We start from the raw sequence: 26,504 nt of genomic DNA, 5'->3' as shown, positions 1-26,504 counted from the left end.
TATAATATGGAGACCAGAACAGTTGACAGTACTCTAGAGCATGGTCTCAGCAAGTTCTACATAAGTTTAACATAACATCTCTACTTTGCAGTTCTACCCCTCTAGACATGAACACCAGAGTTTTGTTTGCTGTTTTTATGGCCTTATTAACCAGCATTGTTACTTTCAGTGACCTGTGCCCCCCAATTCCTCTGTTCCTCTACCCCATTTAGACACTTATTTTCCAAGGAGTATGTGGCCTCCTTATTCTTCCGGTCAACATGTATTTCTTCACTCTTATCTATATTGAAATTTATTTGCCAATTACACACCCATTCTGAAAGTTTATTAATGTCTTCCTGTATTTTGTCACAGTCCTCCTCTGTATTAACTTCACTGCTCAACTGGGCATTCTCTGCAAATTTTGAAATTGTACTTCCAATTCCCAAGTCAAAATTGTTTATTTAAATGATGAATAAAGTGGTTCCAGCATCAATCCCTGTAGAACACCACTTCCCACCTGTTGCTAGTTTGAGTAACTACCTTGAACTCCAACTCTTTTCTATTTAGTAGCCAGCTTGCTATCCATTCGGCTACTTGTCCCCAACTCCACATTTTCCAACCTTAGTCATGAGTCTACTACCTTATCAAAGGCATTTTGGAAATCCAAAGATATTACACCTACTGTATTATCCTTAATTACCCTGTTACTTCATCAAAAAATTCAATAAAGGTTGATCAAACATAATCTTCCCTTTTGAAATCTGTGCTGAATACTCCATTATATTTGCAGTTTCTAGATGATTTCTGTTATCTTTCCTACTACGGACATTAAGCTAATCGGTTTATAGTTCCCTGGACTTGTTCTATCTACCATTTTAAATATGGGAATCACATTAGTACATTGTATGTATTTTATGTAATTCTTTTTGACATCACACAAAGTTACAAGTTTTCTACATTGGACATCACATCATAATACAATAAAGACAGTTGAAGAAATATGACAATAACTTGCGAACAACCATCTTTTAGTATCCTTTTAGTAACTTGATATACAATATCTTACTGCATGGGTGCTTAATTCAATGGCATGTTATATCCTGATCAGATTCACCCAGTCTCCATTCCGTTCAACATCAATAAGATTCAACATCAATAATATTTTCAACTTACACACTTTCTGCATCAAATACAGCAGCTTTTTATTTTAGAAAGGCTAACATCAAGAAGTTGGCAGTCAAGTGCGTTTAAAGGTGACTGGCTAAATGAATAAAGGAATGTTAGGATATTTCCTTCCCATTTTCACACCCACCTTCTCCTAGGCAGTCTCTAAACTTCATATAGAAACAGAAAATAGGAGGAGTAGGCCATTCGGCCCTTCAGGCCAGCTCCGCCATTCAAAAAAGATCATGGCTGATGGTCTAATTCAGTACCCTGTTCCCACTTTCTCCCCATTTCCCTTGATCCCTTTGGCATTAAGAAATATATCTATCTCCTTCTTGAATATATTTAATGATTGGGCCTCCACTGCCTTCTGTGGTGGAGAATTCCACAGGTTCACCACCCTCTAAGTGAAGAAATTTCAGTTCTAAATGGCATACTCCATATCCTGAAACTGTGACCCCTGGTTCTGGACTCACCAACCATCAGGAACATCCTCCTTGCATCTAGCCTGTCTGGTCCTGTTAGAATTTTATAGATTTCTATGAGATCCCCTCTCATTCTTCTAAACTCTAGTGAATATAGGCCTAGTTGACCCAATCTCTCCTCATACGTTAATCCTGCCATCCCTGCCTAGTGAATCTTCTTTGCGCTCCCTCCACGGCAAGAACATCCTTCCTCAGATAAGGGAAACCAAAACTGCACACAATACTCCAAATGTGGTCTCACCAAGGCCCTGTATAACTGCAGTAAGACATCCTTGCTCCTGTATGCAAATCCTCTTGCAATGAAAGCCAACATACCATTCACCTTCCTAACTGCTTGCTGCACCTGAATGCTTGATTTCAGTGATTGGTGTACATGGACACCCAGGACTCGTTGCACCTCCCCCTTTCCCAATCGATCACCTTTCTGTTTTACAACCAAAGTGGATAACCTCACATTTATCCACATTATACTGCATCTACCATGCATTTGCCCACTCACCCAAATTGTCCAAATCACATTGGAACCTCTTTGCATCCTCCTCACAGCTCACATTCCCCCCCAGCTTTGTGTCATCCGCAAACGTGGAAATGTTACATTTAGTTCCCTCACTGTGGGGTGTGGCCCAAGCACTGATCCCTGCAGGACCCCACTAGTCACTGCCTGCCACCCGGAAAAAGACCCATTTATTCTTACTCTCGGTTTCCTGTCTGTTAGCCAATTCTCAATCCATGCCAGTATATTACCCCCAATACCATGTGCTTTAATTTTGCACACTAACCTCTTACGTGGGACCTTATCAAAAGCCTTCTGAAAATCCAAATACACTACAGCCACTGGTTTTCCCTTATCCTTCCAGTTACATCCTCAAAAAACTCCAGTCGATTTGTTAATTATGATTTCTCTTTCGTAAACCCATGCTGATTTTGTCCAATCCAGTTTATGCATACGGAGTGACTCCTGACAATGCAGAGCATGCGCAGAGCGATCGCAGATGTCACCAGTGCATGCGAACATTTACAAGCTTGCCAGCATGAATGCGCGCATGCGTGTGCTGACATGACCACGCAATGACGTCCTCACCCCTCAATAGCCACGAATGCCACCTCCATTCTCCCAAGCAGGACCCCGCTCCCTCCCACCATCCCCACTTCAATCACAACGTTCAATTTCCCGCTCCCAACTACTTGCTGCTCCATCCTGCAGCCACTCGCTCTTCCAGTCTCGCTGCTTCCCCCCCACACGAAGAAGCGGCGGGGGTGAGGGTGGGCGGAGCGGGGAACAAGTCGCCGAAGTGGCAAGGCGGGGAGCGAGCAGCCGAGGGGTAACGGGGCAACGCGAGAGTGAGTGACCAAGAGGGGGGAAGCGGTGAGGCCTGGAGCGAGTGGCCGGGAATGTGAGAAGCAGGCAGCGAGCGGCCGAAGTGGCAGTGAGCGAGCGGCTTGTGGGGTGGGGTGGGGGGGGGGGCAGGGGAAGTGAAGGTGGGAGCAGGTGGCTGAGGGGAGGCAGTGGCGAGGCGGGGAGCAGACGGACACTGGAGGGAGTGGCGAAGAGCAGTGCAATGGCAGGAGGGAGTGGGGTACTGTTGGGGGTGGGATGGAGATGGCGATCGCAGCTATTGAGGGGGTTTGGGTTTAAATTTCTTTTGGTGACAAATTGAGCAGCACCATCTTTATTACTAGCAGATGCCTGAGGCATCGCAGCCAGTGACATATCAGTAGATGAGGCTGCATTTGCGCATGTGCCATTACTGCACCACTTAGAGGTTGTGTTATCAGCAAACGCAGCCCTGCTTCTATTAACAGACATGCAATGTTACCAAATGTACAAGAACTTATCAATTTGGATTTATTGTAACAGAATAGCTAGCTTTCAAAACTAACATTTAGTAGGCCCCTTTAAATATGTGAACAATAAAAGTTGATACTGTGGAATTCACTTATTTGCAGCATGCTTATAGGGGAAACAAAACTTTTTCTAACCAGGTAGAACAGGAATAGACTATGACTTGCTAAAGATTTGATTATGCTGTCACGTACACCGGAAATATGATGAAAGAACATTTACGGACTAACTGAAGGGTTAGAAAAAACAGACTTTGTCTTTAAAAAATGAGCCTTTATTTTTGAAAGTGAACAATGGTCCAAAATAGCCACCGAAGAAAAAGGGGATTCGCCTTTTGTGTATTCAAACAATCTGACAAAGCCAAAGGACAAATCTTCAAAGTCAAAAAATGTGTCATGCATGCCCCCTGCCAAGAATGAGACACATTATTTTTGCCACATGGGCATTAAATTTCAAATTGTTGCTGGGAAGAAGAGAAGGCCTAATACAAGGGGTTGCCAAGCCCCTGGCTGGAAAGACATTTTTGCATACTAGCCTCTGCTCCCAATACACAGAACAGATGTGGTCAGACAAGTTTAGTCACATGACTAACAGGCTGTTGTAGAGTTTTGAACCAAGAGTTTTAAATTAGAGAAACAGCTCCTGGATTGAAAAGACCTCCCCTCCTGACTTCCCCCATCACTTTCTCAGAGTTCCGAGACCCACTGAAGATACATGAACCCCAAGAGAGAAAAGTCTCCTACAGTGAACAAGGTTTAAGAATAATACTAAGCCCCAACAAAAAGTAAGATCAACCTACAAAAGGACTCTACAATGAGCTCAAAGCACAGTAACAAAAGACCCTTCTTAGAAACTTCCTCAAGCTTTTCCACTTTATCTTATCTTCTGCTCTTTTCTGTCCCTATCTGCATATGTGTATCGTGTATGCATGCTAGCGCGGGTGCGTCATGTATCCACAGGCATTAACCAAATTAGAGTTTAAGTTTTAACAAATTTCACCTTTCTTCTTTAAGCCTAAGAAAGCCTGTTCGTGCTCATTTTTTTGCCTTATAATTGGAAAGCTGTGAACAAGGATTCACCAAGGGGGAGCTCAAAACACAGTGTGTTTAAAATGAAACCCTGTTACAGTAAGGCCAGCTGAAGGCTGTGAGGGACCCCGAGACACCTTTCTCACCTGGTCGTAACTGATGTTAACGAAACCCATCTTACACCTATCGTAAAACATTCCAGAATTGAATGTCTCCTTCTGACACAAAGTGGGGGGGAGAGAGGGAGAGACAGACCCAGAAGGTGAGGTACTTGTAACAGCTTGAGGTCCAGCTAAGCCAGGAAGCACAGTGCCCTGCTGAAAAAATCCAACATCTAGGGTATACAGCATGAGAGCTAGAAATAACCCACCCATCTTCAACAGAACCTTCAAATCAAGAGAGAAATCGACAATCATCTCAGTACAATCATCTCAGGCCTACATCCATCTAGAATCTTCTTGTAACCTTCCCCTCCACCCCCCCCCCCCCCCCCCACTAAAAACCACCTTCTTCCTTCCCTTCTCTATCTGTTTGTGTGTGGGTAGGGCTTGTGAAGCTTTTTCCTAGTTATCAAAAGAAAGTTCCTCTGATTATGAACAAACTAAAACTGCAATTTTAAATGCATGTGAGCTGGTACTGGAAACATATAGCGATTCTAACACACCCGGAAAAGACCCACAGACTTGCACGGAATTCGAAAGAATCAAACATATGGCTTTTGATTGCTGGATACAGTCTCTCAAGCTAGAAACCTCATATGAAAATTTGAGAAGTGATGTTGCTGGAAGAGTTTAAAAATAGCATCTCAAGTAGCATTAGAACCCACATCAAAGAACAGTGTCACAAGAGTAAGGGAAGCAGCTAAAATGGCCGAGAACCATGAATTAATACATAAATCCCTAACTCCGAATAAATTTGGGTCTAGTCACTCATACAAGCTAGGGAGAGACAGCAGGGATGCAGAGGAAGCAGAAATGGGCTTGAGAGAAAAGGAGAGCAGGGAAGGAAAACCCGACCAGTCTCCAATTTTTAAACGAAGGAACACAGAGGATAAATCAGTAGGGATCTGCCTGACATATTTTCAGTGTAGCAAATCTGGGCATGTCCAGGCCAATTGTTGGTATGCCAAAAACCAGAATGAAGCACTGCCGTCAAGCCCATGTATATGGCTTTGAAAGTTATAAGCCTATATTCTAATACAACACAAGAGCACAGCACATACCAGAATCTTTTGCACAAAGGAAAAATGACTCCTTTTGCATCCAAGGCACAAGACAAGAAGATAACCATCCTCAGGGATACCAGTTGTTTTCAAACCCTATTGGCAGCTAAACTGATAGAAATGCCAGTTCTGATGAAAGGTCACAGACCTGAAATGTTAATTCTGCTTCTGTTTCCACAGATGCTGCCTGACATGCTGAGTATTTCCAGCACTGTTTTTATGACAGAAATGCCACTGGAAAGCAGAACAAATACCACAGTATCATTAAAAGGGCTTATTGGCAAATGCTTGAAGGTTCCCTTATTTAAAATTTACCTACAGAGTAAGTTGGTCACCAGGGTAGTGACAGTCGGCTCAATCCGAGCTTACTCATGCAGGGGGGGTAGACCTATTACTGGACAATGAATTGGCAGGAAGCACAGTATTGTACCCAGAGGGTCCAATGCTATCCACGGAGACTGGGGAAACTAACGGGAAGAAACAAAACAACTGCAGAGGGCTGGGGAAGTCCCAAAAATCCCACAGGGGGCAACAGAGCCAGAAAAATCTAAAAGGGCCCAGACAGAGCCAAACAAATTTGAAGAAGCTAAGATAATATCCGCAAAAGCTGAAAGAAAAGCAACCGAGATATGATTAGCTAAAACCTTTATTAAAGATTTAAGTAGGGACAAGTGAAGTTCCCAAACAGGAAAGCAAAGGGTTTGGGATATGTCTCACCTAGTCAAAGTGCCACAGGGGTATGCAGTGGAAGCTGAACAACCACATGTGGGCAATAGTGTCCCAGAGGACATGGGGCAAATTAGGGAAGCATCTACCTCAGAAGGAAAAGGGAAGCTAACATACCCTAAAATGAATCACACTTGTGAAAATCACAAGAAAACTAAAAGTAAGGTCAACATGGATCTACCCACTGAAGAATCACACAACCAGGTTCCAAATCCAAAATTAATCAAACCCAACAATTTACAGTCAGAAATCAGCAAGAACAAGGGGCAGGAAGAAATACCAGTTGCCTTGCAGAGACTAAAGAAAAAATGCATCACCCACTATCACCCTAAAAATAAGAACTATCAATGAGCCAGAACCCGAATGGTTAATGCCATGTATAGTGGAAGCAGTAGTTAAGGGTTAAAACTTGTACAAACAGGGAACCTCTCAAAAAGCAGTAACAAGCTTCACAAACAATCACATGGCCCTGGCGATTAATAGTCCTAAAGCAGTACAAACTGGTGCGAAACTACAACCCCATTTGACAACACATAACCAAAAGAAATGCAATTTTTTGATGGTACCTCATCTAAAGGAAGGCTGATTTTAAAAAAATAGGCTGGAAGCCTGAAGAGTAAATGAAACAAATGTGTACAGTGGTGTAACCTTAAACTGGCTTATTGTTTCTTTTCTCCCTCTTTCTAAACACTAAAAAAAAAATGAAATCCAAGTAAGTGCGATGATACAACAATCATGGACTAACTCTGAAGAGTTATGATAAATGGACTTTGTCTTTAATGGAACCCATCTTACCCCTATCCTAAAACATTCCAGAATTGATGTCTGAAATAAAGGAGGTGTGAAGTAGCCACATTCTGGGCCATTGTGCAATCACCATGGGGAAGAATCCAGAATATCTCTCAACAGGAGATGAGAAGTGACACAGTTTTCCCTTAAGAGAGAGAGACTGACTGATCCAGAAAGTGAAGTTGCTTGTAACAGCTTGAGTTCCAGCTAAGCCAGGAAGCACAGTGCCCTGCTGAAAAATTAGACATCTACAATATACAGCAGTAAGAGCTAGAAGTAACCCACCATCTTCAACAGAAACCTCAAATGAAGAGAGAAATCTACAATCATATCAGGCCTACATTCAACTAGAATTTGATTCTCAAGAGAATTCAACAGGTTTATTGTAACCTTCCCCCCACCCCCATTAAAAACCACCCTGCTCCTTCCCTTCTCTATCTGTTTCTTCGTGTGTGTGTGTATGTGTGTGTGTGCGCGAGAACGAGTGCATGCGTGGATGTCGTTACAACAATTTTTTCTTCGTTGGCCATTTTGGACCATTGTTTACTTTTTAAACTGAAGGTTCATTTTTTAAAGACAATGCCTGTTTTTTTCATAACTCTTCAGAATTAGTCTGTGATTGTTGTATCATCGCACTTCCATTGTGCATGACACCTCGCCCAAAAGAAAAAAAAATGAAATTCCTTGGATTTCATTATGATGTTTTTTTGGGAGGGGGTTTAGAAAGAGGAAAATAGAAAAGAAACAGCAAGACCGTTTAGCGTCATACTACTTTACACATTTGTTTCATTCACTCCTCAAGCTTCCAGCCTACATTTTTTCATCATCCTTCCTTTTACCATCAAAAAATTGCATTTCTTTTGGTTAGGTGTTGTCAAATGGGGTTGTAGTTTCCCTCACACGAGTTTGTACTACTTTAGGACTGTTAATCTCCAGGACCATGTGATTGTTGGTGCAGCTTGTAGTATCCAAATTTCTGTTACTGCTTGTGGCAATGTTCTCTGTTTGTACAAGTTTTAACCCTTTGACTACTGCTTCCACTATACATGGCGTTAACCATTCAAATTCTGGCACATTGATGATTCTTATTTCTAGGGTGATAGTGGGTGGTGCATTGTTTTTTAGCCCCTGCGAGGCATCAGGGATTTCCTCCTGCCCCTTGTTCTGGCTGGGTTCTGACACTAAATTACTGGGTTTGATTAGTTTTGGATTTGGAACCCGATTGTGAGATTCTTCTGTGGGTAGATCCATGCTGACCTCATTTTTAGTTTTCTTGTGATTTTCACAAGTGTGGTTCACTTTAACGTACGTTACTTTCCCTTCCGACATAAGTGCTTCCCTAATCTTCCCCATGTCCTTTGGGACACTGCTGCTCACACATGGGTGTCCAGCTTCCACTGCAGTCCCCTGTGGCACTTCAACGAGGTGAGGCATCTCCATACTCTATTTTCCTTTTTAAATCTTTAATAAAGGTTTCAGCTAACCACATCTCGGTTGCTTTTCTTTCAGTTTTTTACACTTCCATCATAGCTTTTTAAAATCTTTTTGGCTCTGTCTGGGCCCTTTTAAATACTTCTGACTCAATTGCCTCCTGTGGGATTTTTAGGACTTCCCCAGCCCTCTGCAGTTGTACAGATTTTTGTTTTCTCCCCTCAATTTCTCCAGTCTCCATGGACAGCTCTGGACCATCTGGGTACAATACCGTGCTTCTGAAGGGTCACTGACCTGGAACGTTGACTCTGCCTCTCTCTCCACTGATGCTGCCAGACCTGCTGAGTATTTCCAGCATTTCTTATTTTTATTTCAGATTTCCAGCATCCGCAGTATTTTGCTTTTACTTCCTGCCAAATCATTGCCCAGCAATAGGTCTACCCACTGCATGGGTAAGCGCGGAATAATTCTGACTGTCACTACCCTGGTGACCAACTTACTCTGTAGGTAGATTTTAACTAAGGGAACCTTCAAGCATTTGCCAGTAAGCCCTTTTAATGATACCGTGGTATTTGTTCTGCTTTCCAGTGGCATTTCTGTCAATTTGGCTGTTAGCAGGGTTTGAAAACAACTGATATTCCGAGGAATGGTTATCTACTTGTCTGGTGCCTGGGACACAAAAGGAGTCATTTTTCCTTCGTGCAAAAGGTTCTGGTAACTGCTCTGCTCTTGCATTATAGGAGAACACAGGCTTATAACTTTCAAAGCCACATACACAGATTTGACTGCACCGCCTCCTGCTCTTTCTGTAGCATACCAACAATTGGCCTGGATATGCCCAGATTTGCTACACTGGAAATATGTCAGGCAGACCCCTACTGATTTATTCTGTGTTCCTTCTTTTAAAAGTTGGAGACCGATTGAGATTTCCTTCCCTGCTCTCCTTTTCTCTTGAGCCTATTTCTGCTTCCTCTGCATCCCGGCTGTCTCTCCCTAGCTTGTACGAGTTACGAGACCCAAATTTATTCGGAGTTAGGGATTTATGTATTAATTCATGGTCCTCAGCCACTTTAGCTTCTGCCCTTACTCTTGTGACTCTTTGTTCTTCGATGTGGGTTCTAATGCTGCTTGAGATGCTATTTTTAAACTCTTCCAGCAACATCACTTCTCAAATTTTCATATGAGGGTTCCAGCTTGAGAGACTGTATCCATCAATCAAAAGCCATATGTTCGATTCTTTCAAATTCGGTGCAAGTCTGTGTGGGTCATTTCCGGGTGTGTCAGAATCTCTATATGCTTCTGGTACCAGCTCACATGCATTTAGAATTGCAGTTTTAGTTTGTTCATAATCAGAGGAATTTCTTCTGATAACAGGGAAAAAGCTTCATCAGCCCTACCCACAAACCCATCTTGTAAGAGCAGAGTCCAGATTTTGTTTTGGCCATTTTAGCCTGGTAGCTATTTTCTCAACAGTGATTAAAATATGACTCAACCTCCTCCTCATTAGGTTTTGGCACTAGTCTAGAATGTCTCAGACCATCAAAGTTTTGCTCTGAATTGGGGATAAGGTTTGAGTGATTAGGAGCATTTCTATTTTGAGTTTGCAGTCTCTGTAACTCAAACCTTCTTGCTGCTTCCTCTCTTTGCATCTACCTTTCTTCTTTTTCCTTTTGAACTGCAACTCTTGTCCTTTTTTCCTCTGTAACAGGTTTCTAGCTAGAATTATTTTTCAGACTCTGATTCTAGGCTTTCTTCTTCAAGTTCAGGGGCAAGTTTAAAATGGTTGGCTAGACTTTTCACCAGTTCTGGATTCTTGGCATTTTGTCTGGAAGTGATTCCCACCCCTGTAGCTAAGCTTTTTAAATCTTCAACACTTAATTTGTTTAACTTATCATGGGGTATCTATCGCTGCTGTACAAACTCCTTAGCATTAAATGTGGCTATCTCTTGTTTCTAGCACCGTAGAGAAAAAACAGAAGAATACAACAAAACCGGTTTGTTTATTTTTCCAGAATGTTAAAGGTCAATTTTCCTCCCATTTTCCAAATCTCTCATTTGTCTGGTGGTTCAGATCCCAGGCGAGCTCTCAATTTGTTATGGCCACACAGTGTGATGTGGGTGGTTTCCACTGTTCAACTCTCCACACGACTGCAGCAAGTGTATTTGTATTAGGAGTGTTTTATTTCTCAATTAAGCAGACAGCAACAGGTTTTCTTGTAGGTTTAAAAACAGAAAGTGAATTGTTTCTTGATCAATATGCCTTATCCCAAAATTGTTGCAACAGCATCCCCTCACGCATTCGCTTGCACAAGATAGAGAAGGTAAAAAAAGGAAGGCTTTTTTTTAAGTGGGGGAGGAAGGTTATGATCAATCTGTTGAATTCTTTTAAGATTCAACTTCTAGAGGGTTGCAGGCCTGATACGATTGTAGATTTCTCTCTTGATTTGAAGGTTCTGTTGAAAATGGTGGGTCACTTCTAGCTCTCTCTGCTGTATAATGTAGATGTCCTATTTTTTCAGCAGGGCACGTGATTTCTGGCTTGCTGGAATGCCAGCTGTTACAAGTAGCTTCATCTTCTGGGTCAGTCTCTCTCTCTCTCTCTGGCTACCTTTTTTTAAAAAAAAGAGGTAGAACCTCTCACCTTCTGGCAAGAGACATTCTGGTTTCATCCCCATGGTTATCGCACAATGGCACAGGACGTGGCTACTTCACACCTTCTTTGTTTTAGAAGATGACATTCAATTCTGGAATTTTTTTAGGATAGGTGTAAGATGGGTTTCATTAACACCTTTTGGCTAAGTAGATTTGTCCTTTGTTTTTGTCAGACTGTTTGGATACACAAAAGACTAATCCCCTTTTTCTTCGGTGGCTATTTTGGACCATTGTTCACTTTTTAAAATAAAAGGTTCATTTTTTAAAGACAAAGTCTGTTTTTTCATAACTCTTCAGAGTTAGTCAATGAATGTTGCATCATCGCACTTCCAATGTGCGAGAGAGTTTTCAAATAGCTGAGGTCCTAAAATAAAACCAATATTTGAAAAGGTTAGAGACATAAAAGCAAATATCTTCTGCTCACAAATGTAACGGGGTCTAGAACTCATTACCTTTATAAATCAGAGGTTTCATCACTTTAGTGACTGCAGGAGTTCAGATAAGGTAAGCTTTACCAAACTAGAACAGATGGAGAAAACAACATTGACTGAAAAACTAGCGATATTCTGTGCCCACTTCACTGCAGCATAGTGAGCTCACAAGCCAATCACACATTTTCCCAGAGCACTTGGTAAAATCTACCCCTGTGGGCAAAGCACAACTTTTCTCAACAGCAGCAACACACACATGCTTATCAAAGAGCTAGAAACTTGATATCGTCTCACCGACCTTAAGGAGTAGACCTGCATATGGGGAGACATAAAAATCTTGAGAAAAACAGAAAATCTGAGCAAATGCCTACCCATAATATACAACAGCTAAAAACAACCTAACTTTTCTACTAATCACATGCTCATCTGCTTTTAGATTATTTCTTGCTCAGGAAATCTGCTATAAAGTGAAAACGATTGTGTCCTTACCAATACACATCCACTATTAACAAAGCCAAGCCTATTTTGTCCAAGAATGTGTGAGCACTGTTGTGGCCCCAGTCATTAAATTGCATTGGGAAATCGTTCCAGGCTCTCCTGATGGCTCAGATTTTATACAATGATAGCTAAGCCAGGCTTCTAGGTTTAACCTCTGCTGTTAGCTGATCCCAACTGGGACAGAGGTAAGAAAACTGTAATAAGCTTTAATTAAGGAGAGGAGGGAATGTTTCTTGGATCTCACCCATGATCACTTACACAGTAATCCCCACTTGAAGTGTGCCTAAGTGAACATGAAGTGAGTCGAGGTCAAGCTCAGCTTTAATCAGCCTCCTGCCAAATAGCTTGCGAACATTCACTGTGAAGGCTCATGAGTAATGGCCACTTGGGTAAGATACTGGAAGTCGGCAGTGGCCCTGGAACTATATCCACGCAAAGAATCAACACCTTGAGAAAGGAGGAGATTGGGTGAAAAAGTTAAAAAGGGAGAAATACCTCCATATAGTCACGACAGAGAGGTCTTTTTGAAACAAACCAAATCAAGACCTGCTGTAACAGTAAAAGACTACTTAATTTTAGGTCATGCATGTGGCTATTTAACACTTGCATTTCATCCAGTATCTACTTCAGATTGAGATTTTGGGTCCTTCACAAGATCCAAAAGAGAAGCCCAATCTCCTTACAGGAGGTCTGAGTAATGGTAGGCCTATCATGCATGAGCACCACAGAATTCCAGGGAACTCCAGGAACACCCCCAAAGTCTGCATGGGACAGAGGGGAATGCGCTTAAGTGGCCCTTCCATGTGTGCAATTTGCTGTGTAAGTTGCGTGAGGTACAAACCCAGTAGATCCAGATTCTACCTCAAATGCCACCCTGCAACTAGGATTTCATCACTTTTCCACCTCCCCACTCACCTCAGCCTTGCACATGAATGGCGGGCGATTAAGTCCCAAAGTGGGTGACATTGCAAAAGGAATAATGCCCGTTTCTGTTCATAACTAATACAAAGAACAAAGAAGAACAAAGAACAGTACAGCACAGGAACAGGTCATTCGGCCCTCCAAGCCTGCACCGATCTTGATGCCTGCCGAAACTAAAACCTTCTGCACTTCCGGGGTCCATATCCCTCTATTCCCATCCTATTCATGTATTTGTCAAGATGCCTCTTAAACATCTCTATGGTACCTGCTTCCACCACCTCCCCCGGCAACAAGTTCCAGGCACTCACCACCCTCTGTGTAAAGAACTTGCCTCGCACATCCCCTCTAAACTTTGCCCCTCTCACCTTAAACCTATGTCTCCTAGTAACTGACCCTTCCACCCTAGGAAAAGGCTTCTGACTATCCACTCTGTCCATGCCGCTTAGAACTTTGTAAACCTCTATCATGTCGCCCCTCCACCTCAGTCATTCCAGTGAAAACAATCCGAGTTTATCCAACCTCTCCTCATAGCTAATGCCCTCCAGACCAGGCAACATCCTGGTAAACCTCTTCTGTACCCTCTCCAAAGCCTCCACATCCTTCTGGTAGTGTGGCGACCAGAATTGCACGCAATATTCTAAGTGTGGCCTAACTAAAGTTCTGTACAGCTGCAGCATGACTTGCCTATTTTTATACTCTATGCCCCGACCGATGAAGGTAAGCATGCCATATGCCTTCTTGACTACCTCATCCACCTGCGTTGCCACTTTCAGTGACCTGTGGTCCTGTACGTCCAGATCTCTCTGCCTGTCAATACTCCTAAGGGTTCTGCCATTTACTGTATACCTCCCACCTGCATTAGACCTTCCAAAATGCATTACCTCACATTTGTCCGGATTAAACTCCATCTGCCATTTCTCCGCCCAAGTCTCCAACCGATCTATGTCCTGCTGTATCCTCTGACAATCCTCATCACTGTCCGCAACTCCACCAACCTTTGTGTCGTCCGCAAACTTACTAATCAGACCAGCTACATTTTCCTCCAAACCATTTATATATACTACAAACAGCGAAGGTCCCAGCACTGATCCCTGCAGAACACCACTAGTCACATCCCTCCATTCAGAAAAGCACCCTTCCACGGCTACCCTCTATCTTCTATGACCGAGCCAGTTCTGTATCCATCTTGTAAGCTCCCCTCTGATCCCGTGTGATGTCACCTTTTGTATCAGTCTGCCATGAGGAACCTTGTCAAAGGCTTAACTGAAGTCCATATAGATAACATCCACTGCCCTTCCTTCATCAATCATCTTTGTCACTTCCTCAAAAAACTCAATCAAATTAGTGAGACACGACCTCCCCTTCACAAAACCATGCTTCCTCTCGCTAATAAGTCCATTTGTTTCCAAATGGGAGTAAATCCTGTCCCGAAGAATCCTCTCTAATAATTTCCCTACCACTGATGTAAGGCTCACCGGCCTATAATTTCCTGGATCATCCTTGCTACCCTTCTTAAACAAAGGAACAACATTGGCTATTCTCCAGTCCTCTGGGACCTCACCTGTAGCCAATGAGGATGCAAAGATTTCTGTCAAGGCCCAAGCAATTTCTTCCCTTGCCTCCCTCAGTATTCTGGGGTAGATCCCATCAGGCTGTGGGGACTTATCTACCTTAATGCTTTGCAAGACACCCAACACCTCCTCCTTTTTGATAATGATATGACTGAGACTATCTACACTCCCTTCCCTAGGCTCATCATCCACCAAGTCCTTCTCCTTGGTGAATACTGATGCAAAGTACTCATTTAGTACCTCGCCCATTTCCTCTGGCTCCACACATAGATTCCCTTCTCTGTCCTTGAATGGGCCAGCCCTTTCCCTGGTTACCCTCTTGCTCTTTATATACATATAAAAAGCCTTGGTCCACTATCAAAAACAGAAGGAACATTTAGCTTTCATTTTATAAGAAAGAAGATGCATGCTTTTGTAATATTAATAGTGCACAATTATGATTGCTAGTTACCGAAAAACAGGCATTCTCCAATTATTTGTTAAGCTTTTACAAGATGAAATTCCTTACGGGCAGAGGATGTGAAAGAAAGATTAATTCAAACTTTAACACTATTTCCTCCTCCTCTTCCCACACTCAACTCACCCAGTGCATTTGTTGAACACAGTGTATTTAAGATTAGGAGACTGGAGAAGCTGTATTTGACAAAACTGGAAATGCAATGCATTCCAGCAGAGGGAGTCAGTCACGTTATGAAAAAGAAAGCAAATGTTTAATCTTAAACCTCTCAAAGATGAATGTAACAAACTATATAATGTTAACATCTTCAGACTGCCTTACTTATCCATCTACATCAAATTAAGAAGTATAAAGAACAACAATACTTACCAGTCATCTTCTTTAACTATTTTGCGCCTTAGTTTTTCTATTTACAGCCCCATTAAATTTGTCCCTCATCGCTCCTAAATGTGAAATGGTTCCTCTTGGGGTATTGTTCCACAGGAAGCAGCAGCTATCTGCTACTTCTCCCTTGCCTTGGATGAGAATATATGCATCCTATTTAATGCTATGTAACCAGCATTTGTAACTTAAGTTTTCCCCGGGTCCATTTGCATGAGCACTTTGGCTGCTGCTCCTGACCGGAGTCTATCACTTCCATTACCATTTTATTATTTTCTTACCTCTTTTTACTTTTATCTCTGCCCCTCCTAGAGCCTTTTCTCCCGTCCTTATACCTCCTTTTATTTCTCCCCTCTTGGGTACTCAGCCTTCCCAAGTTCCTACCCCAATACTTTAGTATTCTTCAACCTTCCTATTCTCGTGCTGCTAACCCAGCTTTGACTCCCTCTTAGATAAGCCGATGGTTCCCTCTGCACCTCTTGGCATTCTACAAAGGGCCCATCGAGGCACTCGTCACTGCCTCATGAGTGGCAACCACAATGCCCCCCCCCCCCATTCTCTCACCGACCTTTCCACCCAGCATGCTGGCCTGGGGGCTGATCTTGCAAATCTCCTTGCTGTCCAACTCACCCTTCCCAGTGTTGATCCTGTGCAGTCTGCCAGTGGTCCAGCTATCACCGTGCCTCTCCGCATCTCTAACGTACATACATATGAACAAGGAGTAGGAGTAGGCTATTTGGCCCTCATTTGATAAGAGCATGGCTAATCTGATTGCGGCCACAACTCTACTTTCCTGTCTACCCCCTATAGCCTTTGACTCCCTTATCAATCAAAAACCTATCTAACACAGTCTTAAAAATATTCAATGACCCTGCCTCCACTGCTCTCTGGGGAAGAGAATTCCAAGCCTAATGACCCTCAGAGCAAAGATTTCTCCTCACCTCTGTCTTCAAAGACAGACCCCTTATTTTTAAACTGCATCCCCTAGTTCTAGAAGCATCCTCTCAGCATCCACCCTGCCAAGTCCCTCTCAAGATCTTATATGTTTCACCTCTCATTCTTCTACACTTCAATGGATACAGGCCCAACCTGTCCAACCTTTCTTCATAAGGTGACCTTCTTCATCCCAGGAATCAGTCGAGGGAACCTTCTCTGAACTGTTTCTAATGAAATTATATCCTTTCTTAAGTAAGGAGACCAAAATTGGACATAGTACTCCAGATATGGTTTCACCAATACCCTGTACAACTGTAGCCGAACTTCCTTACTTTTATATTCCTTTCCCCTTAAAGTAAATAACATTTCATTTGCCTTCCTAATCACTTGCTGTACTGCAGAGTTCTGCAATCTTGCTGCATTTAAATAATATATTGCTTTCTGATTTTTCCTGCCAAAGTGGACAATTTCACATTTTCCCACATTATACTCCATCTGCCAATTTTTCACCCACTCACTTAACCTATATAAATCCCTCTGCAGACTCCTAATGTCTCCTCACAACTTACTCTCCTACCTATCTTTGTGTCACCAGCAAACTTAGCAACCATACATTCAGTCCTCTCATCCAAGTCATCTATACAGATCATAAACAGTTGAGGCACTAGCACTCCACTAGTTACAGCTTGCCAACCCAAAAATGACCCATTTATCCCTCTCTCTGCTTCCTGTTAGCTAACCAATCCTCTATTCGTACTAATATGTTACCCCACACCATGAGCTCTTATTTTGTGTAGTAACTTTTGATGTGGCACCTTATCAAATGCCTTTTGAAAATCTACAGGTTCCCCCTTATCCACGTTGCTTGTTATTTCCTCAAAGAACTCTAATAAATTAGTCAAACTTCTCCTTCCAGAACGTTCATTCACTCGCAGACAAAGGCCTTGAATTCCATGAGCTTTTTTTTTTTTTACTGTGGATGATTCTATCAACATCATGACCTTGACAGAAACCTGTCTGAAGGTGATGACACCTTCCCCCTAATTGAAGCCTCCCCACCTGGCTATATCTTTCACCACTTGCCCTCATCCAGACCACTGTGGTGGTGGTGTGGCTTTTCTAATCAAATCTCACCTTGGTCTGTGCCCTTACTCCTCTGGCACTTTCTCCTCCTTTGAGCATCTCACTTTGTTCCACCCCTCTCAATTCTCATTTAAAATCCTGGTTCTCTACGGCCAACCCAAGCACCATGTCAATTTTCCCAACGAGCTATCTCCTCTGCTTTTCTCCCTTAGCCTCTGTACAGTGCAGTTTCTCATCCTAGGTGATTTCATCTCAATTTATCATGTTCTCTCTCCTCCAGGTTCACTGCCCTCCTATTCTCCCATAATCTCACCCTCAATGTAAACTCCCCAACCCATATTCACAGCCACCCACATGACTTTGTTATCTCACATGGCTTCTCTACCCCCATAGTGTCAATCACAGATATGGCCATCTCTTCTTTTTATTCACTAAAATAAAAGCAAAATACTGCGGATGCTGGAGATCTGAAATAAAAACAAGAAATGCTGGAACCACTCAGCAGGTCTGGCAGCATCTGTGGAAAGAGAAGCAGAGTTAATGTTTCGGGTCAGTGACCCTTCATTGGAACTGACAAATATTAGAAAAGTCACAGGTTATAAGCAAGTGAGGTGGGGGTGGGGCAAGAGATAACAAAGGAGGTCTAGATTTGGTCAGCTATGTGGCCTGGTCCAAAGGTCACAGAGCAAAGACAAACAATATGTTAATGGTGTGTTGAAAGACAAAGCATTAGTACAGATGCTTTGTCTTTCAACACACCATTAACATATTGTTTGCCTTTGCTCCGTGACCTTTTGGTCAGCTATGTGGCCTGGTCCAATCTAGACCTCCTTTGTTATCTCTTGCCCCACCCCCACCTCACTTGCTTATAACCTGTGACTTTTCTAATATTTGTCAGTTCCAAAGAAGGGTCACTGACCCGAAACGTTAACATTATTCTCTCTCTCAATGTGGCCATTCCCCCTGGTACAGCCCTCATTTCTGCCCCTTTATGTTTAAAGGATGCAGACAACTTACCTCCCAATCTGGTTAGACCACATAAAGCACTATCAAGTCTTGCTCTCTTCTGTAAAAACTGCTTACTATTCCAGAATGATCCTGCAATGCAAAGGTAACCCCTGGCTTCTTTTCTCCACTGCAAGCTGTCTTCTTAAACTCCTCTCACCCATCTCCTCCATCCTCAACTCCAACGACAAGTGCGAGGAGCTCATGGATTTCTTCGTCACCAATACTGAGACCATTCAATCGACCTAAAACTTTAACTCTGTTTCTCTCTCCACAAATGCTGCCAGACCAGCTGAGTGTTTCCAGCATTTTCTGTTTTTATTACATTAAAAATCAATCCTGTCCTCACCAAATGTTCAATAGTACTTTTTAGCAGCAGACATATAGACTGATTCCCCAGTTTATCCATCACTGCACCCCCACACCACTCCACTTAGCCTACAGGTATGTGCACAAAATTTGTAGCGCAGCACTGTTACTACAGTTGAAACCAGTGAACTCAATGCAAGCCAAGGACCTGCTTGATTTGCACAGCTCAGCAATGCAACATGTGGTGCATTTAATCACTGAGCCATCAAGAGGTAGAGCCTTAATTTAAAAAAAAAATCCAACAGTGATGCTACATTTTTAAAAATCTCATGAATGAAATAGAAGCAGTTAACTTCAAAACTTAAGACTGGATTTTCAACTTCAATGCTGTTCAGATGCATTTTTATATTATAACATGCCTTCTCTTTTTAACACTCATGAATGTACAGAAAATTTTGCTTTGGAACAGCTGCATGTATGTTCCAAAAGCTACATCAAATACATTCACAAACACAGCACTGAGGCCTTTTAAGCACACTTTTAAAGCCATAAGATTTAAGCCAGTGTGTGCGCTTAACTCTTCTGTCAAAAAAGAAAATCAAGATTTGCCCTTTGCTCCACTGAGGGGGAAAATTTAACAAACAGAGAACAGCAAATTCTCACTTTAGGAGAATGTAGAAAACTATTAATTTTTTTAATTCAGTATCGCATTTCAGAAAGCAGAGCAATAGGCTGAGCAGAGAAGGCACTACCTTAACCCAGTAAATCTTTCAGATTCTATATAGCTTATCCATAAAAAACTTGAAAGAATCTAAGCACAAAGGTCAGATATAGCTACTTCTATTGTTGAGAAACACTCCGGTTTATACACAGCTGTGTTCCAGTTAGAGAAAGAAGTGAAAGTGAGGGGTCTCACAGTGGATCCACTCCAGTGCCTCTTCTAAACAGGAACTAAATCCCTAATTTTCACATCAGGCAAGTTTTGTGCAGGAGCCAACTGAAAAACAGATCATAAATTACGAGTTGCTTTGTACTCAATTAGGAATGCTACAGATAGTGCAGATTAGGGTACTGATCAAGAACCACACGCAAGTCATATCCACTATACTGTCCCACTTAACCCTCCCATTAATCCATACTGCCTGCTGTATGACAATCATCCTCAAAACTGCACACACATGGGAACATCTGAAATGCATACAGCTAAGTGATTCCAATATCACAATATTTCTCAAGTTCTAAGTTGTTGTGGTACCTTCACGCAAAGCTAAACTAGCGTTGTAATAGCAAGGAAGACATTTTCTTAAAAGTTCACCACTACATATGTATATACTAATAGATTTATGACAGTAATCCAATCTTGGGGCTCATTTGATGCACAAACACTGCCCATTTGTTTGCTCCTATGCTTGGGTTTATTGAATTGCTTAGGCGCGGCAAATTTAGGAAAATCACATGGAGAAGAAGACAGCCCTAGAGGAGCCTGCTGTATAACTAGCACGCCTGGACATTCCCGTGTCATTGAAAATGCCCACCATCCTGTAGAAAACTGCTTCTCTTTGAGGGTGGAGAATACCATCTGATGCCAACCAGGCAATTTGACTTGCAATTTAAAACACAAGGAGGTCTGCTCCCTGGACATAAAGTTTCAGACATGTCTGTTGCTTCAGAGGGCTCCCTGCTTCTGCTGGTGTTTGCGTTTCAGCTTTGTAACTCATGCTTTTCTGGTGTGCTTTTTTGCTAAAGATTAGCTTTTTTCAGTGGTTTACACATTTAATATACTTTAGCAGTTGAGGTGTGGATGATTTAATGCTTTGTTTGAATGGAATTTCATATTCAAATTAATTTATTTTAAATACTTTTTTCCTGGGAAAGGGAAAGCGGGGCTTATTTTGTTAGACTGTGCTCCTGGCTCTTCAGCAGCATGGATCAGAAAATCTGGCAGGGAAGTCAACCCTTCTAATTTTGGGAAAGATTTGGAATGGCATGAATTAGGTAGACTGACTCCCCTGAACCTACCTCACCCTGCACACCCAATCCAGTGATCCGTAGTCCTGTAGTGTGAGATTCAGACTGGGAGTGAAGCCTTCCAAAAATCACACTTGTGTATCAAAATGTTTTTCTCTTTTTTTTTTACTCTGTATTGCCTGACAATGCAGACAGACCACTGATATTATCTGAGCACATCCAAACATTTGCCAGCATTAATTTGCGCAGGTGCACGCTGTCACCACGAATCAACCACGGGTGCGCGGGGGGTGGGCAGATAGAGTAATGGGGGAAAACAAGTGACGGGCAGGAGCGGAGAGCAGTCGTACGAAGAGAGCAGGGAAGGGAAGTGACGACTGAAGGGGCGAGCCGTTAGGCAGGAGGGAGTGGGGCAAAGAAGCGACGATTAAAAGGGAAGGGGATTAGCGTTTATCTGCTTCTCTGTGTAAGATTTAACAGCGCCATCTTTATTACAGACAGCTGCCTGAGAAGTTGCTGACAGTGACGTTAGTCAATGAAGCTGCATTTGTGAAAGTACCAATAGTGCGCCATCTGGTGGTTGTGTTGTCAACAAACGCAGCCTTAGCAACTGGCTCTGAAATTTACTGGTTCATTACTATTCAAGAGAGAATTTACACTAAGTATTGCATCAGTACAAAGCAATTTCTGTTCCATTCAAATAATAAACCAGCAGTATAAAGCCAGAGTCAGGGCTTGACTGACCCAACCAGAGAGTGAAGTGCAGCAAGATTCCCTGGAGGAGGTAGTTTCATACCCTATGCCACTAACGCAAAGCAGTCGTGCAAACAACCAAACACCCCATCGGTTGCCATGAATTCATGTTTTCCTATTCATCATCAAGCAAGTTAAAAGGCGACTTGCCACTCAGCAACCAAGAATGGCAAGACGGGAAAGTGGTGCAAACTAATAAAACTCATGTGATTTTTCTAAACAGAAGCTTCACAACATTACATTTTCTCATGTGCATATCCCTGTACAACTACAAATCTTTACACTTCCTTTTCCTACTGTTCCTAAGTGGTGCAACCCTGTAGCTTCAGCAGAGTTAGAGGCAGGCTGTTTAGATCTCCTCTCTGACTACTGAGATGCTTTTGGATGACGATCTCTAGGTTTTGAAGCCCATGAGGGCCCCACCAAAGACTGCTTCACCTGGAGCTGTGGAGCGGCAGATGGCCATCGGAACACGAGGCAGCATGTCAGGTCCTGACTGAAGGAGAGGCGACAGATGATCAACTGAAGAGAAGCTTGATGCAGTTCAGTGAAGTGCTGTAAGGCTAAGGCTGAAGGTATCTGTCATCCCATTTAAGGCCGCGGACATATTAGCATCCATAATGGCATGTGGGTCAAGGTTTCCATGGAATATTGCCGCATTTGATGTTCCACAGAGTTGGCAACTCTATCCATGCAAGACGACATCATCACAATGCCCTGCAGCATCATCCCACGCAAGCTTAAGGTGGACTTTTCTATATCCTCTGCAAATGTAATCAGTACACTTGGAAGGCCTACCAGTACATCACGCATTCACTGCTGCTCCACTAATGAATATCCTTTACATCAATGGCTCCCATGGAACAGCATCTGTGTTCAGCTAAACAAAGCTTGGAGAGAGCTGCACCCCCCATCGTGGATTCTCCACAGCTCTCTTTGCCACCACTGTCTTGCTCATTTGTGAAGTGTAAGTCACCAACTGAAAATCCAACTATCTGCCTAACCAACCAAAATGAGTGTATGTGAGTTGAGGGTGCATGGTAAACACGAGTAATGTGACACTGCACCTTCACCTTCTATGAGCATCCGTTGTCTGCAAGGTCCATAGACTCTTGCAGCACATGTGAAGGCCCTAGTGGAGAGAACAGATATACATTCAACTTATTATCATGAAGATCATCATATTTCACTCCCTGCTTCAATCCTTTCATGTTATATGGCACATGCGTGTATTATGTTTGACTTTGTCACCAATTAGCTGCAGGATTGCCACCTCCAATAGTTCGGGATGCTGAGACGTCACTGATCTCCAGTGCTTCCACCTCTGCAATTGTCAACTGTATTTGTCTGAGGAGGCCCATCTCCCGTTCTGTCCCTCTCCTTTGAGTTTTGCAACTTTCTCTCCAGTAACAGGGGAAAGATCAGATATATGAGTGAGAGCAATGGCATGTCTTCATCAAATTGATGTAGTGCATTTGGTGAGGGTGACTATCAGGGAGAGACAGCAAGTTGCCTGAAGAGGAAGATAAGTTGCAGTGGTGGATGAATAGATGAAGATGTGAGGAAGTGCATAGAAAGAGAAGGGTGGGTGCACTTGCAAGGTATGTGGGTGTGAAGAATGATGTAATGGACTAGGCTTAGCAAGGCAGAGGAGATGGAGTGATGCGTACAGCAGAATGTAGGTGAATGAGCAACTGTACTCACCTTTTCTGACGTGCTTAAGTTATTAAAGCGCTTCCTGCACCGAATCAAGGATCATGGTATAATGCTCCTGCTGCTGACCTCCTCAGCCACTTCCAGTCATACCTTTCTTATGGAAGCAATAAGACTATCTCTCTGGCTCCCCACTGCCCACAGGAGTACAGCAAGGGAGGTGTCATTGAAATGGGGCACAGTCTTTGACCTTCCTGAATCCATTCTCACAGTTTGTCTTCTCTTTCTTCCAACTCCTCCAAATTCCATCTTTGTAGAGGCCCTTTAAGTACTCCAATTAAGATGACTTCATGCAGATCCAAACCACGCAATCAGCGACAAACCCAGAAGTAAAATGATAATGAGGTGGCTGCCTTAAAATGTCATTGATCAAATATGCTGAACTTACTTCTGGGTTTTCCATGTGATATTGGAACCTCCCTCCCCATTCACAACACTTCTCCAAGTTATTAATGGGGTCAATGTCTCCAAATGTTCATAGGATTTTGAGGCCGATAGGTATTTGGTGATCCTGATGGTACCAGAAAAATCTTTTTAAAAGAAAGAAATTGAAATGACAGTGCTGTATAGCATTCAGGTGACACTGTGCACTTTCCTGGTCCATTAACTTGAAGGCCATTGAATTGATAACTGATTTTATATTTATTCACGGTCTTTCTTTGCCCACATAGCAATAGTGACTACACTTCAAAAAGTTTTTTTTAACTGTCAAGTTGCTTTTCTAATTTACAGTTCAACATCAATACCTATTAGAGAAAGAAAAAACAAATATCAATAATTTGTGTGCCATCTCAGTCACATTGCCTACCTTCAACTCTGATTATTCAGTAGTGACTGAAACATCACAATCTTGTAGAATGTTAGCCACTTTTAAAAATTAAAGCCATTGATGTAATGCTAAGTGCTCAACCATTGTCAGAACCTGAAGCAACTTGGTCTAGCTCATTTTCATTTGCTCACAAATATCTAAATTTGAATCTATTTAGAATCATTTAGAAACAAATGGGCATGTCTTTGTGAAATAAAAACGCACCACTTATGAAAAAGTCAACCATTTTATGGCTTTTCTGTTCTTTGAACGTCAGCTTAAATGCAGCTTAATTAATTTTGTTCACACGCCATGGGCTGGATTTTTGTAGAGGTGCAGAGGCGGGCTTGGAGGTTGAGATACAGTCAATTTCATGCTAGCAGCTGGCATGTTCCCATCTCTGGCATATTTTGAAGGAGGCTGCATTGGAGGGACGTTGGCTACCCGCCCACCAGCAGCAGGTAGTCAAATTGGGCCAATTACAGGGCTTAATAAGGGAACTCCTGATGCTGTCTGGAAAATTCCAGACGAGGTCAGGTGGGGACCCCCGTTGAAGCCAAATCCAGGCTGAAGGATGGAGCTGCCACTGAATTGGCCACCTCCTCCAAACTCTCCCTCTGGGTCCCTCTGCCAGTATTTTTGGGTTCCTGATCTGCATTTCATCCTGACAGTGGGATTGGGACCAGGACCCAGGAACAAAAATCCTGCCTCATGAACGTGTTAATGTTTTTAAACTGGACTCAGACAAACAAATAAAACTAACCAGATTTACAAGTGAACACATCTGTAAATTTCACCAAGATACATTGATCAAACATATTTCAAACACCTCCTTCAACTCTCTTCTCCTAGCATCCTTATTCTGACTTAGGGTAGAAGGAGTTAATAGATTTCTTCATCTTCAAAACTGAAATGATCTGCTTAGCTCCCTTCTGTTCCACTGCCTCCCTAACTCTTTTTCCAAGATTTAACCACACAAAAGTTTCTCCTCCATCACCAACCCAACCTCATCAGACTCATATCTCCCGAAAACATTGTGCTCGCCGAACCTCCTCCCAAACTAGCTTTCACGCACTCACCTATCTCTCCTGAGCTCAGTGTCCGTATGGCCCCTTTCTTCAGGTATGTTTCCCCCTCCTTCATCTTCAAAATTATCAACTACTACTTTAAATAGCCTACCCTCTCCCACTCCATCCTCTCTATCAACCCATTTTCGATCTTCCTTCTTTTTTTATGCAACTTAAAATGTGACAGACCAAAATCATTTTGTTGGTTCCTGCCAGAAACTTTGCACCTTACCCCATTCTATTCTGCTTCTCTGGCTACTGACGAGAACAATTTCTACATTCTGAGTCGGAGCTGCACTTCAAACCCGATTATCAGATTCCTGACACCCACTTACTTCTATCTCCAAAATACTTTCCATTTCCATGCCTATCTCATCCCCCACTAACACTGAAACCTTCATTCATAACTTTGTCAACTCAGATTGCCTTCAACACCTTCCTCACCAGATTTGAGAGCTCAACCTTACATAAACTCCAACTATTCTAGAATTATACCATCCACATTCTATCCTGTACTAAGACCTATTCACATATTATCCCTGTTGACTTCTGATTTCCCATTCCTCAGCACATTGAAGGTTCAAAATGTTTTGTTATTTACAAATCCTTCCATAGCTTTGCTCAATGCAACCAAACCATTCACTCGCTCTCCATGCATTGATCTCTGTTCTACTGTGCATTCCGATTCTTTGTTCCATCTATTCCTCTGCTCAACCATTGACAGTAGCTTTTTCCATCTCAATGCTACACTCTGGAATTCTCTTAAGCCCATTTGTCTCATTGAACTCCTTCAGCCCTTCCCCTAACCTTTTCACTTATTCCAGCTCGGGTACAATGCCTCATTGTGAAGAACCTGTGGGTGTTTTGCTGCATTAAAAAAAAAATCACAAAAAAGTCCACGTTGCTTTGTTATTCAAAAAGTCACATAGTCATGTAAATTGCAGTGATAATGAAAATCAATGTAATTTTTTTAACCCAAAATTGTGAAACATTTCATCTTAGAAAGAATTCCAGTTTTCAAGATGCCCTCACTTTATCTCTTGTCTTTATTTTCTCTTCTCCCTTTCTGAAAGGGTTGACTGATTGCTCGGGTACAACTCCACAGGTGTCATTTATTCTCCTGCTCCTCGCCCAGATGACCATTACTCATGAATGAGCCTCCACAGTAATTAGTTACAGACTACTCAAATCAAGATGGGCTTTGGAAGCTTTTATGTCCAAATCTAATCCTGCCTTCATTAACTGCTTATATTTATAGTCTGCCTTTAAATATAAAAAAAT

General features: G+C 42.4%; 1 protein-coding gene across 3 annotated transcripts in view; it reads right to left on the bottom strand.

The window, feature by feature from the left end:
* Window positions 1-26,504, bottom strand: part of agpat4 (1-acylglycerol-3-phosphate O-acyltransferase 4 (lysophosphatidic acid acyltransferase, delta)) — a 247,761-nt gene that overhangs the window by 21,157 nt on the left and 200,100 nt on the right. The window contains exon 9 of one of the 3 annotated variants that reach the window (XM_068044613.1): window positions 10,115-11,686. The exons of the other annotated variants lie outside the window; for them this stretch is intronic. Within the exon in view, the coding sequence (XP_067900714.1) occupies window positions 11,622-11,686 (65 nt within the window). The 3' untranslated portion in view covers window positions 10,115-11,621. Of the gene's footprint in view, window positions 1-10,114; window positions 11,687-26,504 lie in introns of those variants that run through there. 3 annotated transcript variants of the gene reach the window in all.

The sequence above is a fragment of the Heterodontus francisci genome, chromosome 13 (assembly GCF_036365525.1).
Source record: "Heterodontus francisci isolate sHetFra1 chromosome 13, sHetFra1.hap1, whole genome shotgun sequence".
Taxonomy (NCBI): domain Eukaryota; kingdom Metazoa; phylum Chordata; class Chondrichthyes; order Heterodontiformes; family Heterodontidae; genus Heterodontus; species Heterodontus francisci.
This window is presented reverse-complemented; position numbering and strand designations above follow the sequence as displayed.